Here is a 27,730-nt window from a genome sequence, read left to right on the forward strand (position 1 = left end):
TATGATCCAGCAATTCCACTTCTGGGAATACATCCAAAGGAAACGAAAACACTAAGTCAAAAAGGTATCTGCACCCATATGTTCACAGTAGTGTTATTTACAACAGCCAAGACATGGAAACAACAATCAATGGATAAATGAATAAGAAGTTGTGGTAGATCAACAAATGGGTGTTGATCCATGCAAAAGAATGAAAATGGACCACTTTCTTACACCATACACAAGAATAAACTCAAAATGCATTAAAGATCTAAATGTGAGACCTGAAACCATAACAATCCCCAAAGAGAGCACAGGCAGTAATGTCTGTGACATTGGCCATACCAACATTTTTCTAGAGATTATCTCCTCAGGCAAGAGAAACAAAAGCAAAAATAAATTATTGGGACTACATCAAAAGAAAAAGCTTCTGCACAGCAAAGGAAACAATCTACATAACTAAAAGGGAACCTACTGAATGGGAGAAGATATTTACAAACGACATATTCGGTAAGAGATTAGTATCCAAGGGGCGCCTGGGTGGCTCAGTTGGTAAACCCTCTGCCTTTGGCTCAGGTCACAATCTCACAGCTTGTGAGTTCGAATGCTGCATCGAGCTCTGTGCTGACAGCTCAGAGCCTGGAGCCTGCTTCCGATTCTATGTCCCTCTCTCTCTCTGCCCCTCCCCTGCTCGTGCTATCTCTCTCTGGAAAATAAACAAACATTAAAAAAAAAAAAATGCAATCTTGCCATTTGCAACAACACGGATGCAAGAGGGTATAATGCTAAGCAAAATTAAGTCAGTGAGAGAAAGACAAATACCGTTATCATCTCACTCATCTGTGGAACTTAACAAATGAGTGAAGGAAAAAAAGAGACAAATTAAGAAAGAGATTCATAACTATAGAGAACTGAGGGTTACCAGAGGGGAGGGGGTGGAAGGATGGGTGAAAGAAGTGAAAGGATTACAAGTTGTACACTTATGGTGATGAGTACTGAGTAATGTATACACTTGTGGAATCACTGTATCGGACATTTGAAATTAATGTAACACTGGGAAATAAAAAACAAAAAATAAAAGAAGTTGTGGTACATACGTACACAATGGAGTATTAGTCATTAAAAAAAAAGACACAAGGAAATCTTGCCATTTGTGACATGGATGGACCTTAAGGGCAATATTCTAAGTGAAATAAGACAGAAGAATACTGTATGATCTCACATGTAGAGTCTAAAAAAAAAACATCAAACTCCTAAAAAGAGATGAGATCTGAAGTTGAAGTGGAGGAGTGGCAGTGGCACTGGAACAAGGTGGTCGAGAGATAGAAAGTTCCAGGTATAAGAGGAAATAAGTATTAGAAATGTAATGTAGGACTAGTTAACACTGCTGTGGTATATATTTTTGCTGCTTTTCATTGTATCTCTATGAGATGAGACGATGAATGTAATTGTTTCACAATGTATGTAAGTCAAACCATTATGCTGTACACTTTCAACTTATACAGTAATGATTATACCTCAATAAACTAGAGGGATTAAAAAAAAATCTTTCCAGCTGTTAGAATCCTGGCAGAGAAATCAAGTCCAGAGAAGGCCCCTCAGTTATAGAACTGAAATGTTATCTACATAGCCCTCAAAACTCTATCTCATCCAGCACCCATTTAGCTACAAAAGAGAGTGTGAGAGTAAACAGACATATCAAAAGCACAGCAGTGTAAGGAGGAAAGAAAACACAACAGCGTGTGTATGGGGTGGGGGAATTAAGACTACAGTCTATGGTTATTCGGTGACTCCTAAAGGAAAATGGAAGACTTTATTGTCTTCCTGACCTACGCCCCAAATGTTAAGAGCTCATGTTTGGCTCAATAAGCACCCACAATATGCTGGGCTGGGTGCTGAGTATTTTAGATAAATGCTCTCATTTTATTCTCACGTCAACCCTGTTTATCTCCATGTTATGGGTAAGATGCCAACCTGCCTGACCAATGTCATAGATCTATCTAATCAGAGAGGCAAATACTTGACTGAACTCAGGCCTGTGAGTTCATGTCTAGACTTGCCCAGGAATATACATTGAGTGGCCTAAGGGATGATATTCATGATTAAGAACATTTAAGAAAAAAATAATACAAACAAAATTTGTACTCCCAGGAGACACAAAGTCACTTTGCCTTTTTGGTAAGTGCTAGGATTCTTAGAAACCATGATCCTGTCTCAAGTAAGGTTGAGTAACACAGTAAGGGACTTCCATGCAGCTTGTATGACCTCTCGCCCTTTACTTTCTACAGCTGGGGTAATCAAGGCTCATAAGTGTTAAATGGTTTGCCCAAAATTCACTCAGATGTTTTCTGCCCAAGCCAGATCAGACATGTCACCTGATTCTAGTTCTCTAGTGATACTATAAACACATTTTGACTGATTATTTCCTTATTAGGCTATCAAGTTCAACTGAGCAGGCCCTGTACATTTCTTACTGTGCTTATTATCAGTACAATGCTCAGAATGTTAGCTCATTATGTGCTGTCATCTACCAGTTAACCTTTTGCAAAACGCACCCACATTTCTGTGACAATCCCACTGAGTTTGTATCATTTTCCCTAGACTCTGGGTTATAGACAAAAGGGAAAGGACAGAATCTCTTAATATGAAACCTTTGCCTGGTTCACCTGTAGCTCTCTAGTGGGGCAAAAATCAGATGACCATTCATTCCCAGCTGTGGTAAAAGATCTAAAATTAAGATTCATATTATATACTATAAAATCAAAAGAGCTTCAAATGGCCCAAATGCAAGTTTCCTTCCCAGCTCTGCTCTTATGGGTAAGACTAAGCTAAACAACCCTTCTTATCAAAGGACCAGACACAGTTCCTGCTCCTCTCTGGGCAGCAGGTTTCAGTTCACCAGAGTCTATGGATTTACTCAAACAAGCCAATCACATCTTCCCAAAGGAACCAGAAGGCACCCCACCTTCTTGATACTAAAAAGCCCATCTCCCTCCCAAAGCCCCCAGTTGTTTACCTGGTTGTTGAGTGGAACCCCCATGTGACTTTGCATGGCATCCAGTGTCCTTATGACATTGGCTGTGATTATATAGCTAATGAACTACTGTCTACGTCATTAGCAACCCAAGACCATTCGCAATTCTACAGAGATCTTTTCCTCTCTTACATATAAACCCTCTATGACTATAGGAAGTACTTCAGAAAAGAAACGGAATAGGTTGCTACCCAAACATCTTTGCCAAGTTTCCCAGACTACTGCATGTATCATACAATCTGACAGACTAAACAGAATGGCTTTGGGTAGGGGCCACAGGAAAAATGAGCCCTGGAATTAGGTCATAAAAATGTAATTCAAAAGTATTGTCTTCTGTTATGTGAATCAGTGAGATAACTGACAAAGTGTTGTTTAGGGATTCAATTCCTGGCAAAATCTGGATCTCTACTGACCACTCTAAAACTTAGTCATACTTAGAGAGTTTCCAGGGACAGCATCAGGAACTCTCTGCACTGGATTGTGGGCTGCTCAGGGTCAAAGATTTTATCTAATCACCTTGATTTGATTCTAACCCAGTGCTAGCCACAGAGAATCCGTTCATGGAAGTGGCTGAGCACATGCACATGGATGAGTGTTTTACTCTGTGAAATACTGGGAACAGCAGCGAGCTTGGGTCATTCCAGGTTCAACGAAGCTGGAAGACTACCTGGACGATTAGAGCTGGTTTCCCAGGTGTAGGTTGTAACATTTGACACTAGCACATTTGCAGTTGACTAGCTACCAGTGCTGCCTCTTCATACTCCAAAGGCCTGCCACAGCTTGCCTAAGATGACTGCTGCAGATAGTACCCACCCCTCCCTTGTCATTATCCATGAGCCTTTAAATAGAGACCACATATACTGACTTTGTTCCCATGGGCAGGTTAGATCTGGGTTCTTCTGTACTTACTGATCCTTCCTAGGATTCCTAAGGCAAACGATCATTTCAGGAGCTGTAGAAGTAAAGGGAGCATCTGTTAAGAGACTACCCAGCTGGAATGCATGCTGAATCCTTCACTCTTAAGACCTCAAAGTAGGAAGAAGCTAAAACAGGGGAGAAGAGGGGCACCTGGGGGCTCAGTCAGTTAAATGTCTGACTCTTGATTTCAGCTCATACTGATCTCACAGTTCATGGGACAGAGCCCCACGTCAGGCTCTGCACTGATAGTGCTGATAGCGCAGAGCCTGCTTAGGATTCTGTCTCCCTCTCTTAGCCCCTCCCTACCGTGCACAGGCATACCTTTTCTCTCTAAAAATAAACAAACACTAAAAAAATAAAACACCAGAGAAGAAATCAGCCACCCTTCCTCAATATTCAATGGGAAGAGGTGTGGCTGACCCCATGTTTATTATTAAGCCCAAGTTTCATCTGCATAGCAGAAAGAACTACAGGAAGCCAAAAAACTACCACAAAGCCAGGAGTGAGGCCACAGGGAGCCAGAAGGACAAGCAGGTAGCTGGAAAGAAGGAGGATACTCCATTCTTCCTGCTCCAAGTCAGGTTTAAATCTCCCACCTAAATTCTCACCCCCAGAAAAGACACATGGACTCCAGCCACCTTAAAAACTACATTGTATTTCTGGTTAGATTTCAGAGTGGCAGAACTCAGGAGTTATACTATATTCAACCTGGTCCCCACCTCAGCTTGCCTGCCTTCCCCACATCTCTCCCCCACCTCCCACCCACAAAGATAACATTGTACAAAACTATATTTACAGGAAAACTGGTTAAAAACTAAGGGTGTATACAAAAGTAGACAAGAGAGCCAGAAATTTCAGTGCAGGGAAAGCTTGGGGGAACCGCCAACATCTTATTACACACCAGAACCTGGGGGCAATGTATTACATACTAGGCAAAAAGAAGTATAGCAAATTTCAGTGCCAATTTTAGGGGGAACCAGTCACTCCAGGGAAAGAGTGGATACGAAAGACATACTAGCTTTAATATTACAAAGTCTTAATTAACCAGCCACCCTTCTGCCACATGGGTTCAGAGCCAGGTGGTAGGGGAAACAAAACAGAGTCTCTGACACAAGCCCCACAGGGAAAGGGCTCAGAAGGCATAACGGGTCCGGATGTCCTCAAGCTTCTTGGACACCTCAGGTGGGGTTCGGTCCAGTTCTTCAGAGACATTCTTCTGTTTGTTGGGCTCCATGGAGTTGAACTGCTCACAGAGGTCTCCGTCTATCACATTCTAAGACATAGAAAAGTAAGGAATAAAAAGGTTAGACGCTCACGGAAAGGGACATATGCTAGAGCACCTGCAAGGATAGCTTTTATTCTCTCTGATATCTGAACCATTTACAGAGCCAGGAATGCTATTTTAGGTTCATCCTCAGTAGCCTGTGTTCAGATTAGCAAAACTGGGTGAAGGCTTTTCTCTGGCTGTGGTCTGCCCCAGGGGAAGAGGTCCCTGAATATCACTAGCCATTCCTTTCCCCCATTACTGCCTCCATCAATCCACCCCTTTAATTCAGGACTGCTCTGATTTTTAAAAGACAGAGGTCCACAGAAAAGACAAGTTAAATGAGCTAAAGATCCCCCTTTTCAATTCAGATTTCCAACAAGACCCCCAGGTTCTAGTGTGTAGTAAGGTTAAGACCTTACCTTAACAGGGAAGTAATAGGAACGAAAGCTGAGGTGGTCTCGCCCACAGAGAGGGGGATGCTCAGACCGTAGGTGCATTTCCACATGCTGGAAGAAGTCATGGTCCTGGTGGAAGAAACAAAGAATCTGTCACTAAAAGAAAAAAGTGATTTCAACTACTAGTCTATGGTTTCCAGAAGCAAAATGAACAGACAAGCCATTGATTTTTTTTTTTTTACCACACAGATATTAACTACTTGCTAACAAATTGCTTAATTTGTTAACAAATTGCTTTGTTTGTTAACAAATTGCTCCTTTGACAATCACAGGTTTTCCTGCTACAAGATAGAGAAAACATGAAAGAAACCCCACCTGTATTTACAGAACACAAGAGAACACCATATGTAAAGAGTGATTTGTGAAGTCAGATTCCTGATCCCAGCTTCTTTAGCTGGAATGACATAAATCCAATTTAGCCAATCCCAGAGTTGACTCGAGGAGGCAGATTAAATGCAGAGTACTCATCATCCATCATTCCTACTCTTGTGGGGTTTGGTTCTGGGGCTTTGGCCTCTGACTAATGCTATATCCACATCAGAACTGAACCAAACCCAGGTACAGTATGAAAACAAATGGCTTTTCCCACAGGGGTGGGAGGGGGATATCAGGATTCTTATCTTCCTAGGCACATCTGTCACTTTATAAAACTTCCAGAACATGCCTAGTTGCAAGTGGGGACATAAGATTTGTCCTCTTAGGCTGATTTAGCACCAAGGAACAACCTTGCCAAAGCAAAGGCCAGAAGAGTGTGGGAGATTTTACCTCATGGGATGTGAATGGGACAAGGATGCCAATTCCTCCTGACAAGGTGGTATAGACAAGCGATTCTGAGCCTCCGGGGATCAGTGTGGTCTTCTGTAATGACAGCACTGTCTCGCCTACATGGTAGTTCATGATCACCTCTGCCTGCAAGTCAAAAACAGACTAGTAACTATGTGTGCCCTCACAACCTGTTCTAGATTACCAAGAGCAAGGAGTGCCTCCAAAGGGCAGATTTCATCTTCTTTTAAATCCAAAACTCACTAACACTTAAAAATACTTCAGAATGTTAACATTTACTTGAGATTAATGTCCCCACCAACATGCTAAAGTTAGATCATTTCTGATAAACAATTAGAGTGAAAAAAATTTTTGTTAAATTTTACATAAAAAAACCCACAGAAAATTATTAAAAAGCAACAATCATTAGACTTGCCTTCTAAAATAGATCTAAGAAGTCCAGAGATGCTTTACTACAGAAATACATGCCTATAGGAGAAAAGTAAAGAACCCAGAACATCTCAGAGAGAAGCTGATTCATAAAGGGAGTGACCCTATTTAACAATTTTTACCAAGAAACTCATTATGCTCCACTCAACTGCTAAAATGTCTTGGAAAAAAATCTTATTTCTACAGTCATAAAAATAGAACGTTGACTTGGTCATTTTACATCAAACCTAGCATCTGTCCATCACAGGCCATAAAAGGACTTCCATACACAGGAGAGTACTCAGCAGAATCATGTGCGCTGTGGATAAGTGACTAAAAACTGTTCCCTCAGTGAGGGCCATGGGGAATGTACTATGCAGGCTGGCTCCCGTCCTTCCGAGCCCCTTCTGTAATCCTACCTTCTGAGAGGCCCCATTGAGCAAGCCCCGGTCCCACAGGGCTTTGTTTCCTGTGGGATCCTCATCCACTTCATCATTGGTGTTAGGTGGGAGCCTTACCTACAAGGAAGTGACACAAGTCAGAGGACTGGGTCCTACACTTACTCACCTGAATCACCAAGCAATGTTTGCCCCAGATCCTTGAAAGCAAGCCTGGGACACCAACTTTGGCATAGGCCTGAGCTGGTTTCCTGCACCTAGTGTCTGAGTGAGAAACTCAAGAGTATCAAGCCCTAAGCAAAAGCAAACCAAAGGCCATAGGACATAAATAAGAAAAGTGACACTGGGCTTAAAAAGAGAAGCCGGAGCCTGGGTAACTCAGTCGGTTAAGCTTCTGACTTCGGCTCAGATCATGATCTCACAGTTCGTGAGTTCAAGCCCTGCATCAGGCTCTCTGCTGTCAGTGCGTTCCTGTTTGGGATCCTCTCTCTCCTTCTCTCTCTGCCCCTCCCCCAAGCGCATGTGCTGGCTCTCTCTCAAAAATAAACAAACATTAAAAAAGAGAGAGAGAGGGGCGCCTGGGTGGCTCAGTCAGTTAAGCGGCCGAATTCGGCTCAGGTCATGATCTCACAGTCCGTGAGTTTGAGTCCCGCATCAGACTCTGTGCTGACAGCTCAGAGCCTGGAGCCTGTTTCAGATTCTGTGTCTCCCTCTCTCTGACCCTCCCCCGTTCAAGCTCTGTCTCTGTCTCAAAAATAAACGTTAAAAAAAAAAAAAAATTTTTTTTTAAAAAGAGAGGCCAAAATTCTGATAAAAGTAAAAATATATATTACTCATTAGTTCAAATGAAACCTATCACTATTAAATTATGTTCCAGGGGTTCCTGGATGGCTTAGCCAGTTAAGTGTCTGACTCTTGATTTTGGCTCAGGTCATGATCTCACAGTTCCCGAATTTGAGTCTCACACTGGGTTCTGTGCTGACAGTGCGCAGCCTGCTTGGGATTCTCTCTCTCCCTCTCTGCTCCTCCCCTACTCGTGCTCGCTCGCTCTCTCTCAAAAAAAAAAAAAAAACCCTAAACATTAAAAAAAATCATATTCCAATGAAGATGAAGAAGGTGAACTGGTAGATGGTGGAAGGATGGAGGAGGGGAGGTTCTAAATGACAAGAATGGGGCAGCTGCCTAACTCAGTAGAGTGTGTATAACTCTTGATTTGGGGGTTGTGAGTTTGACCCCCCACATTGAGTGCAGTAATTACTTTAAAAAAAAACTTTAAAAATAAATAAAATTTAAAAAAATTAAAAAATGATAAGAAAGCTTACATAACAGTTTCATTTTTAGAGGCAGCCTTAGTAGGATTGAATTTTATACTCATTTTTACTTTCCATATTAGAAATCACAGTCCTGGGTCCCAGCTTTTCCACACATCAATGTAACCCAAGTAAACATCAACTCACCACACAAATGTTGCCAAACTTATCTGCCCCAGCCACAGTGTCATAGTCCAGAAGGCTAGCCGTAGTGACCCATCGTGGGTAAGTATCATCAGCAAAAATGATGAGCTGGTTCTCATTACGCTTGTATCGAACCCAGATGAAACTTTCTTGGACGTCAGACACAATTACCCTGTGTCCAATAGTCTGGATCCCAGAGATGTAATTGGCAATATGCTGGGAAAAACACGGACAGCAATAGGAGTAACCTTGAGGTTCAGAACACACAGAAAGTCCAGCTGCTCCTGACTTCAACACATACAGGGCCTAGAGAATAGTAGTCAGCAAAAAATTGCTAAAAGACAGGAAAAAAACTACTGGTTTTAATATAGAGGAAATATATGCCCAGTTCTCAGAGTTAAATACCTTATAGAAGCAAGCAGGACAGAATCCTTATAGAAGCAAGCAGGACAGAATCTGGTTCTTTATGTGAAGAAATCAAGAAAGCCACCTAACTGCTCTCGTTCTCCAGGCTCAAAGGCCTCATTCTTAGGCTGAAATTGGGGAACTACAAGGTCCTAATAAAGAGACGTGATTTTAAGTTACTGTCCACCATCCTGCCAATGTTTCCTTCTTCCACACTAGCTACATCTGAAGCCCTCTACCAGCATATTTACCTTGTTCTCACACTTTCGGAGTAACTTCTTCTTCCCCAAGTCATAGACTCGCAGAAGCTTCCCCACACCAATCAACACCCTCCCCTGGAATGGGGCAATGGCAGCAGGGACCTCTTCCACTGGAGTCTGTGAGAAGAAAAGCAGGTAATGCAGCTATCAGAACACCAGTCATACGCTGGCCCCACCCTCTCAAACCTAAAATATCTTTACAGGCATCTGTCAGGAAGACAATGAGTGATCATCTTTTGCTCATCAGAGAAATAAATCACACATACAACAGTTTCTATGAAACAGAGTGTTTGGGTAAATAGGTCCCATACACTGCACATCACTCAGCAAATCAATCAGTGCCACAGGTGGAAGGAAGCCCTCAGGCCTGAGGAATGCTGTCTCTGAGCCCATGCTAATTCAAATGGTGCTATTAACTAATAGTGAAGACTCAATACTGGAGAAGTGATTGCTGCTTGTGGACGGATTGGAATGGAGTGCTAGTGACAAGGGAGACACAATGAGTTTAGCACCAAGACAACTCCATGAAGTAACTGTTTCTTAGAGAATACTTCCCTGTGGAAGGGCTGAAGGAGAGGAGATACATAAATGTACTGTGTGAAAGAACAGGAATTTTTTTCCTTAACTTAAAAATTGTGGCTAAGTCAGATGAATGTCCGACTTTGGCTCAGGTGATGATCTCACAGTTCCTAATTCAAGCTCCACAACAGGCTCTGTGCTAGCAGGTCAAAGCCTGGAGCCTCTTTCAGATTCTGTGTCTCCCTCTCTCTCTCTCTCTCTGCCCCTTTCCCGCTTGTATGCATGCATTCTCTCTCAAAAATAAACTTTAAAAAAAATAAAATTTGTGATTAAAACACACATAAAATTTACCACTTTAATCATTTTTAAGCATACAGTTCAGTGACATCAAACATATTCACAGTGTTGTGCAACCAAAACCACCATCCATCCCCAGAACTTCTCTGTATCTGTTAAATATTAACTCTTGAGAGAATATTAATTCTTTAGAACTGCTGGATTTTGGTAACAAATTGCTGCCTGCTTAGTAAAACTAGTAAACAAGGGGCCAATTCAGTGTGCATCTATTTCACCACTGTGGATGGTTAGCACATAGGCTTCCGGTGGGACACCCAGGCAATGGAGCTTCACTGGAGCATGAAAACCCCAGCATTTTCTGTGTGCCACCAACAGATGGAACACCATCAATGAGCTGGTTCCCAAAATGGTCACCAGAAGACCTGACCCACAACTTAAGCAAAAGTGGGAGAGTCTAGTAGGACCTAAGATCCAGGCTGGTTCCTACCTTGTGCAAAAACTCCAATTTTTCCCCATTGTTCACAAGCTTGTAGGTATAGACAAAGCCCCCTGCTACAGACCGGGGATTGAGTATCAGGTCTTTGGCCACGCCCACCAACACATACCAATCATCACCAGTATTGGAGAACCTACAAACAGCCACACTGTATACAGAGAAAGAAGCAGGAATCAAGCATTAGTTATAGGCCAGAAAATTCCCATAAGAGCCTCCAAAACCCTGGAGCTGATGTCCTAAGCTCCTTACCTAAAAGCAGCCTCATTCTGTTCTAGCTGGACAAGGTCTAGTGTGTTCCCTTGAATAGGATTCATGACTCGGATCACAGAGGCCCACTGCCCATTGCCAGCCTTAGGAGCTCCAAAAATGGATTCAGGGAGGTTTTCATTCAGGAACGCTGCTGCCATCTCTGCAGCAAGCTCCCGCTCGTCCTCCCCTGCTGCTTCTACCATTTCCTAAATCAAAAACAAAACAAACGAAAATAAAAACAAGGAAGAGTTGGTGTGTTCAGAAGTGGGTGCTGGGTGAGAAGTGGTCAAGTAGCAAAAACACCTCCAAGGAGAGTTCATATTATATACAGTAGCAAAGTCTGTAGGCCAAAACCAGATTTCCCAAAACAAAGATTAAAGGGAAAGGTGTATACACAAGGGGAGGAGGGAAAACCACTAAAGGGGAAATCAGGTACTTCTTTTTTTTAATACCAAAAAACTGAACATCAACTGACAAATAACCAACAAATGGTCTGAGATACATAAAACGAAAACACAATTCTTCCACCTACCCCATCTAACTTCCCATGCTAATAAGACTACTATTTGTCTCCTCTCTTCCAGGCCAGATACAGTTCTACATGGTTGGATCTATTTGTTTTTTGCTGGGAAATGATTTCTGGAAAGAAGAAGTGTTGTGGAAAATATGAAAGCTGTCTCCTTTGGGCTCAAATCCAGGAAACACATACAGAGACTGTTTAGGAAGCTCAAAGACTGAACAACTATGTTCTAAGAAATAAAGCTGAGTACTAAATAAACCCAGCTCAGTATATTAGTTCCAAGTCACAAGAAAACCTCTAAAACTAAGGATTCTGGCAAAGGGCTCTACTTAAAGGACCTGACAAGAGCCTGGATCTTTAGAATATAATAAAAAATTACATAAGTTTAAACTTTTCAACTAAATTTCAGTGCCTTTTAATTGAACCCTAAAAGTCAAGTCTCATTACCTCTGCCATCTGTTGCTTTCTCTGAGCTTTTGTAGCTTCTGTGTAGGCATTGTGGTCTGTCTCAATGATGATAAGGTTGTTACTCTCTGGGTGAATGACAAATTTCCTGGGTGTATACTGCAATGGAAAGGCTACCTGATTGAAGACAGCACCTAGCTTCTCCAATGCTAAAATCCTATGGGGAGAAAGGCAGGGAATTAATAGATTATTCATTCAGGAACTAGAAAATGATGTCAAAATAGTCCATGAGCAGTCACAGCAAATGCATCAACCCCTCAAGCTCTAATGCTGGCAGTAAGAAGCATGCCTTCTAATATAGAAGATTCTGCACAATAGACATATCCTAGAAGGGACTTCCACTCCAGGAACAGCCAGCAACTATTCATGGTGACTCTGGTTTTCACCGTTGAAACCCACATTAGAACCTTCAAAGGAGGGGCACCTGGGTGGCTCAGTCAGTTAAGCCTCTGACTTCAGCTCAGGCCAAGATCTCAGGGTTGTGGGTTCGAGCCCCACATCGGGCTCTGTACTGACAGCTCAGAGCCTGAAGCATACTTTGATTTGTCTCCCTCTCTCCCTCTGCCCTTCCCTAGCTCACTGTCTCTCTCAAAAATAAACATTAAAAAAGAGAGATAAAACACCATGCAGGTAAGGCAATTCTGCTGAAATAGAAGGTATATATGTGTGTGGAGGTTAGAGAGAGCGTGAACAATGACTGAAAAGATCCTGAAAGCTACTGCATAGATCTGGGAGTTCACCTGGTAAGTTATCCACTTGTTAAGTTATAGCCTCTTGATAGAGTTGCTCTTATGATGAGCCAATACTTACAACCAGGACATGAACATGGGTGGCAGCAAAAGACCAAAAAAGAAAAAAACAAACCCAAAACTTGAGACAGTCAAAACAATATAGATAGTGCACACTCTAACATACTCAGCGTAAATAGGAGTCTGTCAACTTACAAAAGGCCTAAAGAATTTATACTGAGGTTAAAACTGAACATGTAACACTGCAAATAAGACAGAATGAGAAAAAGATATCAGAGATTCAATTCCTGCCTGCTCTAAAACTAATCCAATGGCGCTGCCCTGGAAAACAAGATTCTTAAATCTTAAGAAAAGTGAACTGTACTGATCAGTATATTAAAACTTGGCCGTGAAAATCTAAACAGAAGCTAAAACTTCAGACACTGAAACTTGGCTACCAATACTTCATTAAAATCCTGAGCCAAATGAAGGTTTCGGTTCCAACACCCTAGTCCCACGGTGAAGAGTTGGCTCACTGCCACCAAGTCATCGCTTCATCACTTTTGCCAACACTCTAGCAGAACCAGAATCCCAGCCATTGGCAGAACTTCCCAGTGGGCTTGCAATGTGGAACTCTCACCTCAGGGTATTGGTGGAGATGGCAACAATGCCCTCGGGACACTGTTCAGAGGCGAAGCCAGACGCAAATTCCAGGGTCTCATAAGACAAGGGGGTGAGATGGAAACGAGACTGGTAAGAATAGCTCAACCACGAGCGGCTAGACATGGCCAACACCTGAGGAAAGAAAAACACCTCCAATAAGCTTGGGATAAACACAAACTTGGAATGCTAACCGAACTCCGAACTCCGTACCTGTAACTTTCAGTCTGCAAAATATCCCAACGAATTTTGGAAACCTAAAAGGCTACCTTAAGATTAAAAAAGTCCTGGAGAAGAGGCAGTATGTATGGCTTACTATCTGCTCAAAGCATGAGCTACTATCTGTTAAGACCTAATCACTCAATCTCTTTACATTTCCACATGTGTAAAATGCGAATACTATCATAAGGCTGGACAGTTGCAAGAATGACATGCTATTGCACCTAATGCTGACTTCAAGTCAAGAACTAGCATAGCACCCAGCAATAGTCATTCTTAGATACAAAGGACACAATGTTTCCCAATCTCTTTCACATTACTTGGTAAACCCTGGTATTGGTATAAGGTTGCTTGTGGAAAAAGGTACCCCAGATGGGAGGTTTCTAACTACCTCTCAATCACCTCCATTTGCCCAGCCTGAGGGCTGAACAGATCCATATCCTAACCTACCCACAACCAAAACAGCATGGAAAGCTCTGGATGAAGGGATCCACAACTTCCTACATGAAAGAAACTTACAAGAGGGAGCTAATGTCAAACTAACTATATATGGGTGAATTAATAATAGCAAAACTTACACCAAGGGAACTTTTCTCAGCTGATGCCGCTAACGTCTAAACATGCTGCCTGCCCACTTTCATTACTTACTGCCTCTTGGCCTTGCATCCGGACACGAAAGAGTTTCACAGGACGAGACCCCAGGTACCTAGTGCGGGTGTCAGACAGATCCCCAGTGACGGGGTCCAGGACAGTTCTCAGCAGCACACCATTCTAATAAAAAAGAGAGTGGGTGAAACTTACCCATAATGGAAGATCCCTCCCTTGGCGACTTCACAAAATATGTAAGTTCAGAATAGATGGAAGGAAATGACTTGCTGGTTTAAAAAATATCCTAATGATCAGCCAGCCACTTGCTCCTTCAAGTAGTTACTGAACATTTACTAAATGAAAAGCACTTATTTTTCACTGTATATCCTTTAAAATTCTTTTACCATGTATGTTAAACTATTCTTTTTTAAAGTTTATTTATTTGTTTTGAGAGAGACAGAGAGAGTGTAATGGGGGAAGGGGTAGAGAAAGAGGGAGAATCTCAAGCAGGCTCTGTGAACTCACAAACTGTGTTTGCCTGGGCTCGTCCCTGAGCTGGGTTCTGCCTGTGATAGCATGAAGCCTGCTTGGGATTCTCTCTCCATCTCTCTCTCCCCCTCTCCTACTCACGCATGTTCGCTCCCTAAAAACAGACATTAAAAAAAAAAGACTCTTAAGAGAATTGGCTAATTCAGGGCTGGGGCAAAAATATTCCAAGTGTATATAGGGCACTCTGTTATGCCAGAAGGAAGGCCCCAAAGAGAATGGAGTCATATTCAAACGACAAAAAACCTAACTTCAAAGGGGAACTTCTACTCATCTAAAAAGAGGCAATTTAGTATCCACAAATGAAAAATACAATAGTTTAAAGCACAAATATATAAAAATCTGCAAGTTCAGGTTATCCAAAAAAACTAAAAAGAAAAAATTACTTCATTAGTCCCCACTGGAGACTACTCTGGCACCAATTCCTTACTGTGAAAACAGATAAACAAAGGGGAAAAAACAAAGTACTTATCCGTTCCCTCTACAAACTGTATTTTGGGATAGGCAAATTTCCTCTTTAGAGAAAAGTTCCAGCTAATAAAATGAAGAATGAAATAGAAAATTGTCATTTCCCAGTCCCTAATGACATAATGAATCTAGGCAATGTGCCATCAATGACTGTTATTAGGTAAAAGGTTGATGAGAAGATAATGTGTCCTTAAGTATAAGATACAAAATATCAGGGGGCGCCTGGGTGGCTCAGTCAGTTAAGAGTCTGACTCTTGATTTCAGTTCAGGACACGATCTCTCGGGTTCGAGAGTTTGAGCCCTGCATCGGGCTCTGGGCTGACAGCTCAGAGCCTGGAGCCTACTTTGGATTCTGTGTCTCCCTTTCTCTCTGTTTGCACTCTATCTCTCTCTCTCAAAAATAAATATACATCGGGGCACCTGGGTTACTCAGTCGGTTAAGCGTCCCACTTCAGCTCAGGTTATGATCTCACAGTTTATGAGTTCGAGCCCCACATCGGGCTCTGTGCTGACAGTGCAGAGCCTGGAGCGTGCTTCAGATTCTGTGCCTCCCTCTCTTTCTGACCCTCCCCCACTCATTCTCTTTCTCTCTCTCTCAAAAAATAAACATTAAAAAATTAAACAAACAAACATAGGGGCATCTGTGGTGACTCGGTTGAGTGTCTAACTTCAGCTCAGGCCATGATCTCACAGCTCGTGAACTCAAACCCTACATCGGGGTCTCTGCTTTCGGCATACAGCCCACTTCAGATCCTCCATCTCCCTCCTCTCTGGCCCTCCACTGCTTGTGTTCATTCTCTCTCTCACACATAAACGTTAAAAAAAAATTAAACCTTTAAAAAATTCAAAAAATAAAAATACCAGATTTCAAAGACTTTGTTAAAAAAGAGAGAACAAAGTTATCTTAATTTTTATACAGATAACAAATTGAAATGACATTTTAAACAAAAATGTTTAAATAAAACATTACAGTTAACTTCATCTGTTCCTTTTTCGTGGCTACAGGAATATTTAAGTTACATGGGGCTTATGTTATATTTTTAATGGACAGCATGCTCTAGATCCACCCTCTAGTCTATAGGAATTACAGAGAATAGAACAGTAACATTAAACACACAAGAAAGGATTCTGCCAAATCCAAAAGGCAGAAATTCTTCAAAACAAATGATCTGGTTTCTTTAAAAAAAAAAAAAAAAAAAAAAAGGTGTAGGACAATTTTTCTTTAAGTTATTATTTATTTATTTTGAAAGAGAGAGAGAGAGAGAGCAGGGGAGGGGCAGAGAGAGAGGGAGAGAGAGAATCCCAAGCCTGCTTGGGAATCCCAAGCACTGCTGTCAGTGCAGAGCCTGATGCAAGGGTTGAACTCATCAACCACGAGAACATGACCTGAGCTGAAATCAAAAGGCACATACTTAACCAACTGAGCCACACAGACACCCCTAGGGTAGGACAGTTATTAAAAGAAACAAAGGGGGAGGCAGCGCCTGAGCGACCCCTCTCCCATTCACGCTCTCTCTCTTAAAAATAAACAAGACATTAAATAAATAAATAAATAACAATAAAAATAAAAGAAACAAAGGGATAGGTCATGCAAATGCAAACTGTGGATAGCTTTATGCAGATCCTAAGTAGAACCAAAGGTAAAAGCATTTTTGGGAAAAACAAAACCAACACAAACCAAGAAACACCAGAACACGAATAAGGTATCAGATATTAAAGAACTGTTAAGTTGTATTCAGCATGATAATAAAATTGAGGCCTAAAAAGAAAACAACCCACACATCTGTTAGAGCTACAGTCTCAAATAGTGAAACTTATGATTGCAAATAACTTGTAGTGATAATATAATATAATATAATATAATATAATATAATATAATATTAGTATAGTATAATATAATATAACTTATTTTTTTAGGCCTGACTTGTTCTAATTAGAGAGGAGAGAAGTGGAACACAGACCAGCACCATTCACTTTTCATGAGGTGGTAAAATGAAACCACAGGCACAGCAAATGCCCATATAGAACAAGGAGTGCATAAAAGCTAAAGAAGGCCTGACCCCAATGTGAGCCTCAGATCTCTTACCTGTAACCCAATATTCAAGTATAGGAAGCCAATAGAGCCCCTCTCACCCAGCTCATCTTGCTTCTCAGTCCCACCCATTTCCACAATACACAAGGACTCAGGCTGGGCTGGGAGAGCTTGCATGCTCAGAGGCTGCAAACAGTCCTAAGGAGGAAAGAGAAAAGAATAAAAGAGGGGAAATGACCAATTTTGGGGAAAAAAAATCTAATTCTCAGAATGAAGAAACAACTTTCTTGTGGAGGGGAATCCTATAGTGAGCTTTAAATGGGTTAACACTAGTTAAACCAAATCTTAGAATAAGCTCTGGAGAGAACCATGCTTTCCTTTCTGTAAAAGTAGATAATGGTAAAGGTAAATAAGCAAAGGCAGCTCTTAAAAGTCATCTAAGGCCCTGGAGCCAAGTCCAAGTCCTTTTCAGCAGTCTTGGGTTTTTTTGTTTCTTTTTCGCCACAAACGGAGACAAGGCTTAAGGCAAAACAACACTTAGCAGTCTGCCATCAGGATCTTCAAAAAGACTCCCCAGGTGTGCTACTATGGTACTCAGAAGTGGCAGATGCTGATTTCAGGGTCTAGCCTAGACAACTTCAGAGATGCCCATCAGGAGTGGGCCAGCAGCTCAGTTTCCAATGGGAAGATCCTTGAAATCAAGGGTGACACTCACTGAGGGGTCCAGGGAGATGATTCTGACAGTATTGTCCACCAGCCCCACAGCAAGGAAGCGAGACCGCTGCTCTCCAGGAGGCACGTTGGCCAGACTCATGCACACCACATCGGCTGACATCTCCTTCCGCTCTGTGTACTCATTCAGCTGTCCTGACTACAGAAGTAAGAAAGAGAGGTCACAAACGACTCCCACTTGCCCCTAAACCCTGAGCCTGGGAAAGGACTGTTAAGTTCCTTTTTGTTTCCTCTCACCCTTCTTACTATAATCAATGACCAAGAATTTCTCTACATAAGGCCAGGAGCAAGCAAAACTACTGATGAGACAATCAAGAGACAACACAATGTTTTTGTCTTTAATAAATACAATATGTTACAAATTTTCTAAACCAACCTAGCTCTCAGGAAATAGAAATATAGAAAACTATTCATCTGTTCATGAGAACACTTTGGATAAAAGATAATTCAAATATGAATTCAAATTCAAATACTTAAAGAAATCTCAACCAGAGGTACAGTTAGACTATACAGGTTGACCACGTCCAGAAACTTTGCTGAGAGCATGATAAGTATACCCAATATCCTTCCATACAGAAAAGCAAAAGAAAATTTCTGAAATGGCTTCAGGTTGTAAAAATTAAAACCTTTAGCCAATATTTGTTGGAAAAGTAGAATGTGAAGGGCAAGAGAATAAAATATTTCATTGCTAAGATGGAACTTCCTAACTCTAGTTAGATTTAAAACATGAGGGGCACCTGCATGGCTCAGTTGGTTAAGCATCCAACATTGGCTCAGGTCATGATCTCACGGTTCATGGGTTTGAGCCCCACATCAGGTTCTGTGCTGATAGCTCAGAGACTGAAGCCTGCTTCAGATTCTGCGTCTCCCTCTCTCTCTGCCCCAACCCTGTTCATGCCCTCTTTCTCAAAAATAAACATTAAAAAAAAAAAAAAAAACAGAATTAAAACATGAACTTAGCCTCCCTATCCCATCCCCACTGGGCTGGATTTGCTTGTGAACACTTTCCCTCCTCAATTCTCTTTGTGAATACTGAACTACAACTCTCATCTTTACCTCTGGATCCTAACACTAAGTTCCACAATGAATGATAAAATAACATACAGGATCCATCTCAAAATAGACCAGCTCTCCTCCTGTCAGGGCAATCACCACTTGTCGCTGGTTCACAGCACATTTCACAATCGTTTTCTTCCCAGGGGTCTTCCACTCATTGACTCGCTTGTCTGCTCTTATATGCCGAATGCCATCAGGATACACCTACAGTCAGCAACAAGAAGAAGGAAACCGACTTTAGCAATGTGACTCTGTACTCAGCATGACCCTCACCCTTACCAGATGGGTCACTCCTGTCCGAACTGGCACCACTGCAATGAGGCACCAATCGGGTCAATGACAAAAAGAATCACTAGGTCCCAGACAAGTCAAATTAACCTAAGTTCATGTTTGCAATGTTCACTTCAAAAGAGTTCAAAGTGGGGCGCCTGGGTGGCTCAGTCGGTTAAGCCTCCGACTTCAGCTCAGGTCATGAGCTCACCATCTGTGAGTTCGAACCCCGCGTCGGGCTCTGTGCTGACCACTCAGAGCCTGGAGCCTGTTTCGGATTCTGTGTCTCCCTCTCTCTCTGACCCTCCCCCATTCATGCTCTGTCTCTCTGTCTCAAAAATAAATAAACGTTAAAAAAAAAAAAGAGTTAAAAGCTCATTAATGTAAGCACAGCAGTCTACACCACAATGAAAGGATAAAGTAAGGTGAATAACTCTCTGGGAATCCTGACCTGTACCAAGGCATCATCTCCTAACAAGGAGCAGGATAAGGTTGGGGTTGTGCCCAGGAACCCAGAGTCAGTCACTTCTTCCACAGTCTCTCCGATGGATAGTACAAGTGTGGCGTTCACGAAAGACACAATGATATAGGCATCAAACTCATCTGCAAAAAGGAAAGAGGAGTTGGTTAGCTAAGAACTCATTAGTTACAAAGCCAAATGAGATATACTAAGTTTTCTCTTCAGAAACCTTCCAAGGAACTTCTTCTATGTGTAGTCATCACACAGACTCATGTGGCAAACAGCACAAGATGATCCAAAGGATAATTGAAAATAGTAACACCCTAGAGATACACTTTGCTTCCTCAAAGGCCTGAATACATTGAGTACATATGGCTACCCCTAACACCTCTGAAAATCAATTTTTCTTGAGACATTTGCTGGAAAAATCCAAGAGGACAAAGCAGGGGAACAGGCAGGAGGAAATTCTGAAAACTACAATATTTACATATACTGAACTTAGAGCTTATTTATTTGTGCTAGATGCCCATCACAATCCATTCTTAAAGATAACCGTTATAACTAGGAAAGGTCCCCAGCCTCTTCCAAAAACCGATTCTGTGGGAACATAATACCTGATGAATAAAACAGATTACTTAAGCTTCAATGAGACTGTCACCCTCAGGTTTAAAACAGCGAATCCTAGGATATCCCAATTAAAATGAGATAAGAGCATTAACCAAGAAGCATTTTATTGTTTATACTGTCAGCCCTTGACCTTTCTACTCTCATTATTTAAAAATGCAACTATTGGGGAGCCTGGGTGGCTCAGTCAGTTAAGCGGCCGACTTCACCTCAGGTCATGATCGTGGTCCGTGAGTTTGAGCCCCGCGTCGGGCTCTGTGCTGACAGCTCAGAGCCTGGAGCCTGTTTCAGATTCTGTGTCTCCCTCTCTCTGACCCTCCCCCGTTCATGCTCTGTCTCTCTCCGTCTCAAAAATAAATAAATGTTAAAAAAAAAAAAAAAATATTTAAAAATGCAACTATTCAGTGGTCAGGAACAACCCTATTAGGATTTGCTTTTCATTTAACGAAACACAGTTATGAATAAACACAAATGAGTTTCTCCAAGTCAGAGGCAGTTAAAGGCCACCTGTTTCCCATATATATATTCCATCCTACACATAAAACACCTCTGTGCATCTCCCACACCCAGTACAATGTTTGGCATAAAACTTTTCAAATGATGAATAGAGAAAGGTATGTTATTTTTTTAAGGAAGGGTTAAGATTTTTCTATTTTACTTCCGAATTTTCTGTATCAATTCCCCTTTCTGTCTCCCCCTCATACAGAAATCAGGTCAACAGGGGACTGAATGACAAGTAGACAAGGTACTAAATCAGAGTGGCTACCTTACTCATAGAAGTAGCTATAGGACCCTGCGTGCCTGAGCCCTTGTCAGAGCTCAACACCCTAGGGCTGATCCATCCCACACACGACAAGGACACAGTATGGATTCTGATTGCTCCAAAGGTAGTTCAGGTGAACCAAGATTATTCACTTAGTTCGGCAGAATCAGTGTTCTTTACAGAAAAAGAGACCAACTAAAGATGTATCACTGGTGTAGCCTACAGCAGTATTCTGCCCTATGAGCAGGACGTAGTCAATTTGGTGGGCTGTAATCAGCATTTTTAAATAGAAATATATAGAAATAAATATATTTTATGAAATTGCTTCACACATGAAATTACTCACACAGTAAGGGTGAGTAAGGTTTTCCAAACTTTTCCTTAATAATACATGTGTGTACTGAGTGGCTGAAAGGCAAGGATCAAAGATCATTCCCAACGGGTATAATCTAACGGCTACACCAGGAATCCAGAATAAGGTTCAAGTCCTAAATCATAAGGAGTAACAACGGACAAGTAGATATGCTGGTTTTAGATTATTTTTGTTACTACTGTCAAGATGTTATCAAATGCTTTGAGGACACCTTATAAAATGACTTTGTAAGACCAGGACCATGTAAATAAGGACATGGTTGCCCCTGAAATGGATGTCTTAACAGTTTACAACAAAACCAAAATCGATCTCCACACAACGCCAAACATGGAAGCTTTACTCCAGCTGTTCTTGAACTGGAAGTTTCTATTGTGTAAAAATAACAGTAATTACTTAATTTTAATATTACATGAATACTATGTCTTTTCCCACACTCTCATTACTGAAACCTTGTATCTTAAAAACTATGCCAGAACAAATTAAAGCCAAACATCAAAGGGCTGTTAACTGGCCAGGATTTCTGGTCTCTTCCTTCAATCAAGGGGAAAGGGAGGAACTTCAGCAAAGAGACCATGCAAATTTTGACTTACATGCAAGAGAATGAAGGGAGAGAGGAAGGAAAGCTGCCTGGGACTTTATCTTCCCTTTGACCCAAGGCCCCATACTGTTCAGACACAAAAATAGAGAGATGCTCAGGGGATTTACATACATTTGCTGAGCAATTCAACAAGCAGTAGAGCTTTACATCACAGATTTCCTCAAAATATCCATTACCCTAGGAATACTAGGCACACTGTAACTTCTACCCTTTCCATTCTATATCCAGGAGGACCTATAGCCGGCTAATTGCTCATGTCCTAAGGAAGTTACAGGTTAAAAGTTGGGAGTTCAGGGGGCACCTGGGTGGCTTAGTTGGTTAAGTAATCAATTCTTGAGTTTGGTTCAGGTCATGACCTCACGGTTTGTGAGATCGAGTCCTGCACTGAGCTCTGCGCTGATGGCGTGGAGACTGCTTGGGATTCTCTCTCTCCCTTTCTCTCTGCTCCTCCCTAGCTCACATGCACAGGCGCGCACACTCTCTCTCTCCCTCTCAAAAACAAACATTTAAAAAAAATTTGGAGTTCAAAACAAAATCAAGGGAAATGACCAGATACATCCATGTTGCCTTTTTCCAGAAGTTACAAGTTTCACATAAAAGAACATCAATGTCATCATATTAGGGTATGAGAATGCATCTTTGTCTCACTTAAAGAGGACTTTTATCTGAGCACTGCTGAAGCAGCCCATGGGGAAGGAAAGCATTCTTCTTTCCTCTGTGTTGGCATCTGAAGCTCAAAACACAGCTCACTCCAAAACTGAGGGACCACAGATGCTGAGTGACCAAAGATGGTTTAAGCTTCCAGTGTCTCATTCTCACTTTACACTCTATTTGGTGCCTGTCTTGCCTCAGCAGTCCTGATTATACTAAAAAAAACACAACAAAACAAAACAAAAATAGGTGGCTTTCTCCAGGGCTTGAGTCAGTACACCTGGAACATATGAATCACCAAAGGAGAGTACGGAGTTAAGGTTTTCTAGCTACAGGTTCTTTCAGCTTTAGTGAAAGACATATCAGTCGTACTTTCTACTTAGGGAAAAAGTAAGGGAAGCCGATCCCTGCCTCCAACCATTTAATATACAGGCAGATGGGTGTGCCATCACTACAATGCACATGAACAGCCAATTTCAAAGTTACCCTTTGAGATGCCATCAGGGCGGTCTTAATATTTTGTACAAATCCCTCTCCCTGGGTAAACTAGAAGACCCCATGGTAGACCCTAGCAGTATGTACACACCTGTGGTGATCAGCACCTTCACCAGCCACCTGTGGAAGAGAAAAAAAGGCTTGGTATTGGTAGTGTGCATCACCAAGTACCAGCCAAGGTTAGTAGTTGCCTGAACACTACAGCATGTGTGGACATGTGGGATAGTCACACAACAGTAACTTGGAGTATCTGGAAAGAGAATGAACAGAGAGAACCTGACCTGTTTTTGTGGGTGATCACCCAAATTATAGTTTCTAAGAGTGAAATTTATCAGGATGTAGTCAATTCCTAAAACTTGATAAGAAAAATATTCAGCTACAAGTTCCATCATGCAACATACTGCTTATCACTAAATCATCAAGCATTGTCCAAAAAAGTCTTTTCTGATTCTCCAACATATGCCAATTCCCTCTCCTCTAACCTGTCCTGGCAACATGCTTGTGTGCCTTTCATTACATCAGAACACATAGTAGTTTTGTGTACTTGTCTTCTTGTGTTAGATGGCAAGGGCTCTGAGAGTAGAGATCCAATCCTTTCTTAATTACTAAGTACAAGGTGGACACTAGAAAGACTGCACGATGACAGTATAAAACTTAACCTAAAGACCAGCAAGACCGACAGACTCCAACTTCAGCGTTAGTCAAAGGAACACTGGACTGGAAGCTCAGAGACCATGCTGTCAGACTATTACCTCAACGCACTATCTTGAAAGAGTCAACTCCTACTTTTTCTGCCTTCATCATAAAAATGAGGGGGAACTTTCCTGTAAATCTAAAACTACTTTAAAGTAAAGTTCAAGTACTAGAAAACAAAACAAGAAAGAGGAATACTAAGTTTTATCTCAAAGGCTTAAAAAATTCAGAGTGTAGGCAATGTTTTCATCAGGAGTTGTAATACCAACCAGCCGCCAAGCTAAAGGTGAACATCAATTTGACTAGTTTCTTTACGAAGAAATTATACAAAATGGGAAAATCAAAATCAGTCATCTACTAATTATCTTCTAGCAAAAATAAACCGACTAATTTCCTATTTGGTTTTTCTATCTACTCAACTCAGACTTGGTTCAAACACCCACATGAAAACAAAATCCACCATAATGTGTATTCTACGAATAACATGAGGTTTCCCTCCTACACATTTCCCAACTCCCATAAAATCAAACATCAGAACATCAAAATATCAGGACATCAAAATATCAGGAAGATTTCCAGCTGTTTTCTTGAAAAAGCTTTCTATGCTGGCCAGGGTGATCTCACCAGGCCCACATTCCTGAGGGAACAAGAGGAAGATGAAGTCTAAGAATAGAAATGACCTACACCCACAGAGAATCCAAGGGAAAATGAGAATTAAGTTTCATTCCTCAAATTCAACTGATTCAAGAATATCCTGCTGTCACACTGTTATGCATTTTTACCTAAATTTCAAAATTTTAGGATGAGGTGACCATTTTTATCCAAGAACTCAGACTCCTCTTTCCTCCATCCACTCTTTTCCACCCATTCAAAAATTATGATTCCATTCAATCTCAATCTTCAGTTCCCTTAAGCACAATTCCACCCATTGAGCAGGACTAATTGATTAATAAGCTTAACTAAATCTCTTAATACCTAGGACAACACCTTCAACTTCACCATGGTTTCAGCACAACAGGAGAAAACTGCTGAAGAAAACTGAAGAAGCAAAAAACTTTCCCTCACACCACACCTCTTACAGATGCAACAGGATGAATATGGTCAAAGAACAACATGTATGACAGCTCTACAATACGGGAGTGTAGATGTATTAACAGCCACCCTAATGCACCCCTTACTCATGCATACAAAAAAGGTGCAGGCATCCTGATTGAGAGAGCCTGAAAAACATGGTGTCAGGCCAGAAAAAGTTTCTAGTATATTGTTAAATGAAGCAATATAAAAACATTACGAATGCAACCTCCTAAGCCTTCTACTGTCGATGTTACCCAGACCCACATTTTGACTGTTGGGAAAGGGCTACTTACCTTCAATGTGCCGACGCACTGTCCAGACAGCATTGGGGTTACCGGGTAACTCAGAGACAGCCATTTCTGACACCTGACAGGGGAGGATACAAACCACAGATCCAATGAGCATAGAAATTAGCTCCTTGCTTACAACTACACTTGATAACAGGATTCTGATACAGCAGTGCTCATACTGCATGCTGGATTAAAAGAATGGAACTGGAGCACCTGACAGGCTCAGTTGGTAGAGCATGTGACTCCTGATCTCGGGGTTTTAAGTTTGAGTTCCATGTTGAGTGTAGAGATTACTTACTAATGAAAAAAAAAAAAATCTTTAAAAGAATGGAAATATCAGGGGTGCCTGGGTGGCTCAGTCGGTTGAGCACCTGACTTCGGCTCAGGTCATGATCTCACGGTTGGCGAGTTCAAGGCCCGCGTTGGGCTCTGTGCTGAAAGCTCAGAGCCTGGAGCCTACTTTGGATTCTTTGTCTCCCTCTCTCTCTGCCCCTGCCCCCCTCATGTTCTCTCAAAAATAAATAAACATTAACCAAAAAAAAAAAAAAAGAAAGAATGGAAATATTCTGTCAAAAAAAAAGAGTTAAGAGCCTAAAAGGCTTGGAAATATTGGAGATCCCCATAACAAACTTTAGCAAAATGGGATGGAATGTTCAGGAGGATAGTTGCTGCAGCAAAAACCATACATTTCCTTTGGGTATGCCATGCCTGCATCCTCCTCAAAAAGAGAGCACGTGGAATGAAACAGCCATCTAAGCCCATTTCTCTTCCTAACCCCCTTAAGGCCAAATCACATCTCTCTTCAAGGACCAATTCAAATGGCACATCCTTTAGGAAAAATCTTCCCTTATCCTCTTGCCTGGCAGTCCACACTCCCTCCTATAAGCTCTCATAGAAATCCCAATCACCACCTCACAGGGGATCCTATGTGATTTCCTAAATCCTAAAAAGTAATTTCAGGAATTATTCTGTCCTTCCTATTAGATTTTTTACGTTCCATAAGAATAGACTCAAGGTGCACTTGGGTGGCTCAGTTGGTTGAGCGTCTGACTTCAGCTCAGGTCATGATCTCACAGTCCGTGGGTTCGAGCCCCGCACCAGGCTCTGTGCTGACAGCTCAGAGCCTGGAGCCTGCTTCAGATTCTGTGTCTTCCTCTCTCTCTGCCCCTCCCCTGCTCACACTTTGTCTCTGTCTCAAAAATCAATAAAAACATTTTTTAAAAAAATGTAAAGATTAGACTCAAGAAGCCTCTGAATATCCTGTAAGTTCTCAAACATGAGAGGAAATGAAATACCTGAGATGAAATGATCTAGAGGAGAAAACTAGGTATATGTTATTATACCTGAACTTTCTGCACTATATCTAATTTTTCTGTAAATATAAAACCATTCCAAAATAAAAATGTTATTTTTAAAACCACCGAGAAACAATTAGACAGCTTAATATATTATACTGTGTAACCACATTTTATAAAAAGAACTCACATATATCCATTAAAGGCATTACCTTTTTTTTTTACTTTACTGATAAAATAATAGGAATACCTCATCATGGAACAGGAGAACTGTGGAAAACTTCATCACCAATAAAACTTAAGTGTTAGGTGTGTGATACTCTATACTAAGTGTAATAGTGACAATGACCCTGCTCAAACGAGACCACAATAAAGCTAAACAACAAAGTTCAACAAATAGGTATACAAGGGGGGCACCTGGGTGGCTCAGTTGGTTAATAGCTTCGGCTCAAGTCATGGTCTCATGGTTTATGAATTCGAGTCCCATGTCAGGCTCTGTGATGACAGCGGAGAGCCTGAAGCCTGCTTCAGATTCTGTGTCTCCCTCTCTCTGCCCCTCCCCCGCTTATACTCAGTCTTTCAAAAATAAACATTAAAAATTTTTTAAAAAATAGATATACAGGAACAAAGCAATGTTCAACAATTTCAAAATATTTTTCTGTATAATCAAGATCTTTTATAGAATTGGAAAAAAATTGGGAGGGGGCAGGGTTGCCTGAGTGGCTCAGTCGGTTGAGGATCCGACTTTAGCTCAGGTTGTGATCTCGCGGTCCATGAGTTCAGGACCCACATCAGGCTCTGTGCTGGCAGCTCAGAGCCTGGAGCCTGCTTCAGATCCTGTGTCTCCCTCTCTCTCTGCCCCTCCACCAGTCGTGCTCTTTCTCAAAAACTAAATGAAAAAAATTTTTAAAAATTTAAAAAATTGCGAGGGGGCAGAAGACTCAAAAACAATGATTCTTAATTGGGTCCTTTATCTCTTCTACTGTAGACAACACTTTCTGATAATGCACATACGCACTTTTGGTGGAGAATGCTAGCTTTCACCAAATGCTAAATGGGATCCAACAAGCAATAACTAAAAACTATTAGTCTAAATTAGATTTGAGTCATTAAAAATTTGGTGGCCTGATATTTTTGGCACAGCCAAAAAAATCTTCAAATTTCTGAAAGAGAAATATATTCTTTTTAAAGTTTATTTATTTTGAGAG

At 41.4% G+C, this 27,730-nt stretch overlaps 2 protein-coding genes across 5 annotated transcripts in view; both read right to left on the reverse strand.

Annotated features, from left to right (window-relative positions):
* The window catches only part of IL34 (interleukin 34), an 85,318-nt gene extending 81,202 nt beyond the window's left edge, over nt 1–4,116 (reverse strand). Inside the window, exon 1 of the mRNA XM_042968711.1 lies at nt 3,923–4,116. The gene's annotated coding sequence lies outside the window, so the exon portion shown is untranslated. The remainder of the gene's footprint in view (nt 1–3,922) is intronic.
* Nucleotides 4,117–4,287: 171 nt separating this feature from the next.
* SF3B3 (splicing factor 3b subunit 3) overlaps nt 4,288–27,730 on the reverse strand; it is a 47,758-nt gene continuing 24,315 nt past the window's right edge. For all 4 annotated transcript variants that reach the window (XM_042968704.1, XM_042968705.1, XM_007074893.2 and 1 more), the window contains exons 11-26: nt 25,231–25,303; nt 19,658–19,809; nt 18,985–19,140; nt 17,864–18,019; nt 17,203–17,346; nt 14,163–14,285; nt 13,276–13,430; nt 11,890–12,064; nt 10,923–11,128; nt 10,665–10,821; nt 9,353–9,478; nt 8,700–8,912; nt 7,264–7,362; nt 6,419–6,562; nt 5,618–5,722; nt 4,288–5,204 (exon numbers count right to left, since the gene is read on the reverse strand). In XM_042968704.1, coding sequence (XP_042824638.1) covers nt 5,064–5,204; nt 5,618–5,722; nt 6,419–6,562; nt 7,264–7,362; nt 8,700–8,912; nt 9,353–9,478; nt 10,665–10,821; nt 10,923–11,128; nt 11,890–12,064; nt 13,276–13,430; nt 14,163–14,285; nt 17,203–17,346; nt 17,864–18,019; nt 18,985–19,140; nt 19,658–19,809; nt 25,231–25,303 — 2,325 coding nt within the window. In that variant the 3' untranslated portion in view covers nt 4,288–5,063. The remainder of the gene's footprint in view (nt 5,205–5,617; nt 5,723–6,418; nt 6,563–7,263; nt 7,363–8,699; nt 8,913–9,352; nt 9,479–10,664; nt 10,822–10,922; nt 11,129–11,889; nt 12,065–13,275; nt 13,431–14,162; nt 14,286–17,202; nt 17,347–17,863; nt 18,020–18,984; nt 19,141–19,657; nt 19,810–25,230; nt 25,304–27,730) is intronic.

The sequence above is a fragment of the Panthera tigris genome, chromosome E2 (assembly GCF_018350195.1).
Source record: "Panthera tigris isolate Pti1 chromosome E2, P.tigris_Pti1_mat1.1, whole genome shotgun sequence".
NCBI classification, from domain to species: Eukaryota; Metazoa; Chordata; class Mammalia; order Carnivora; family Felidae; genus Panthera; species Panthera tigris.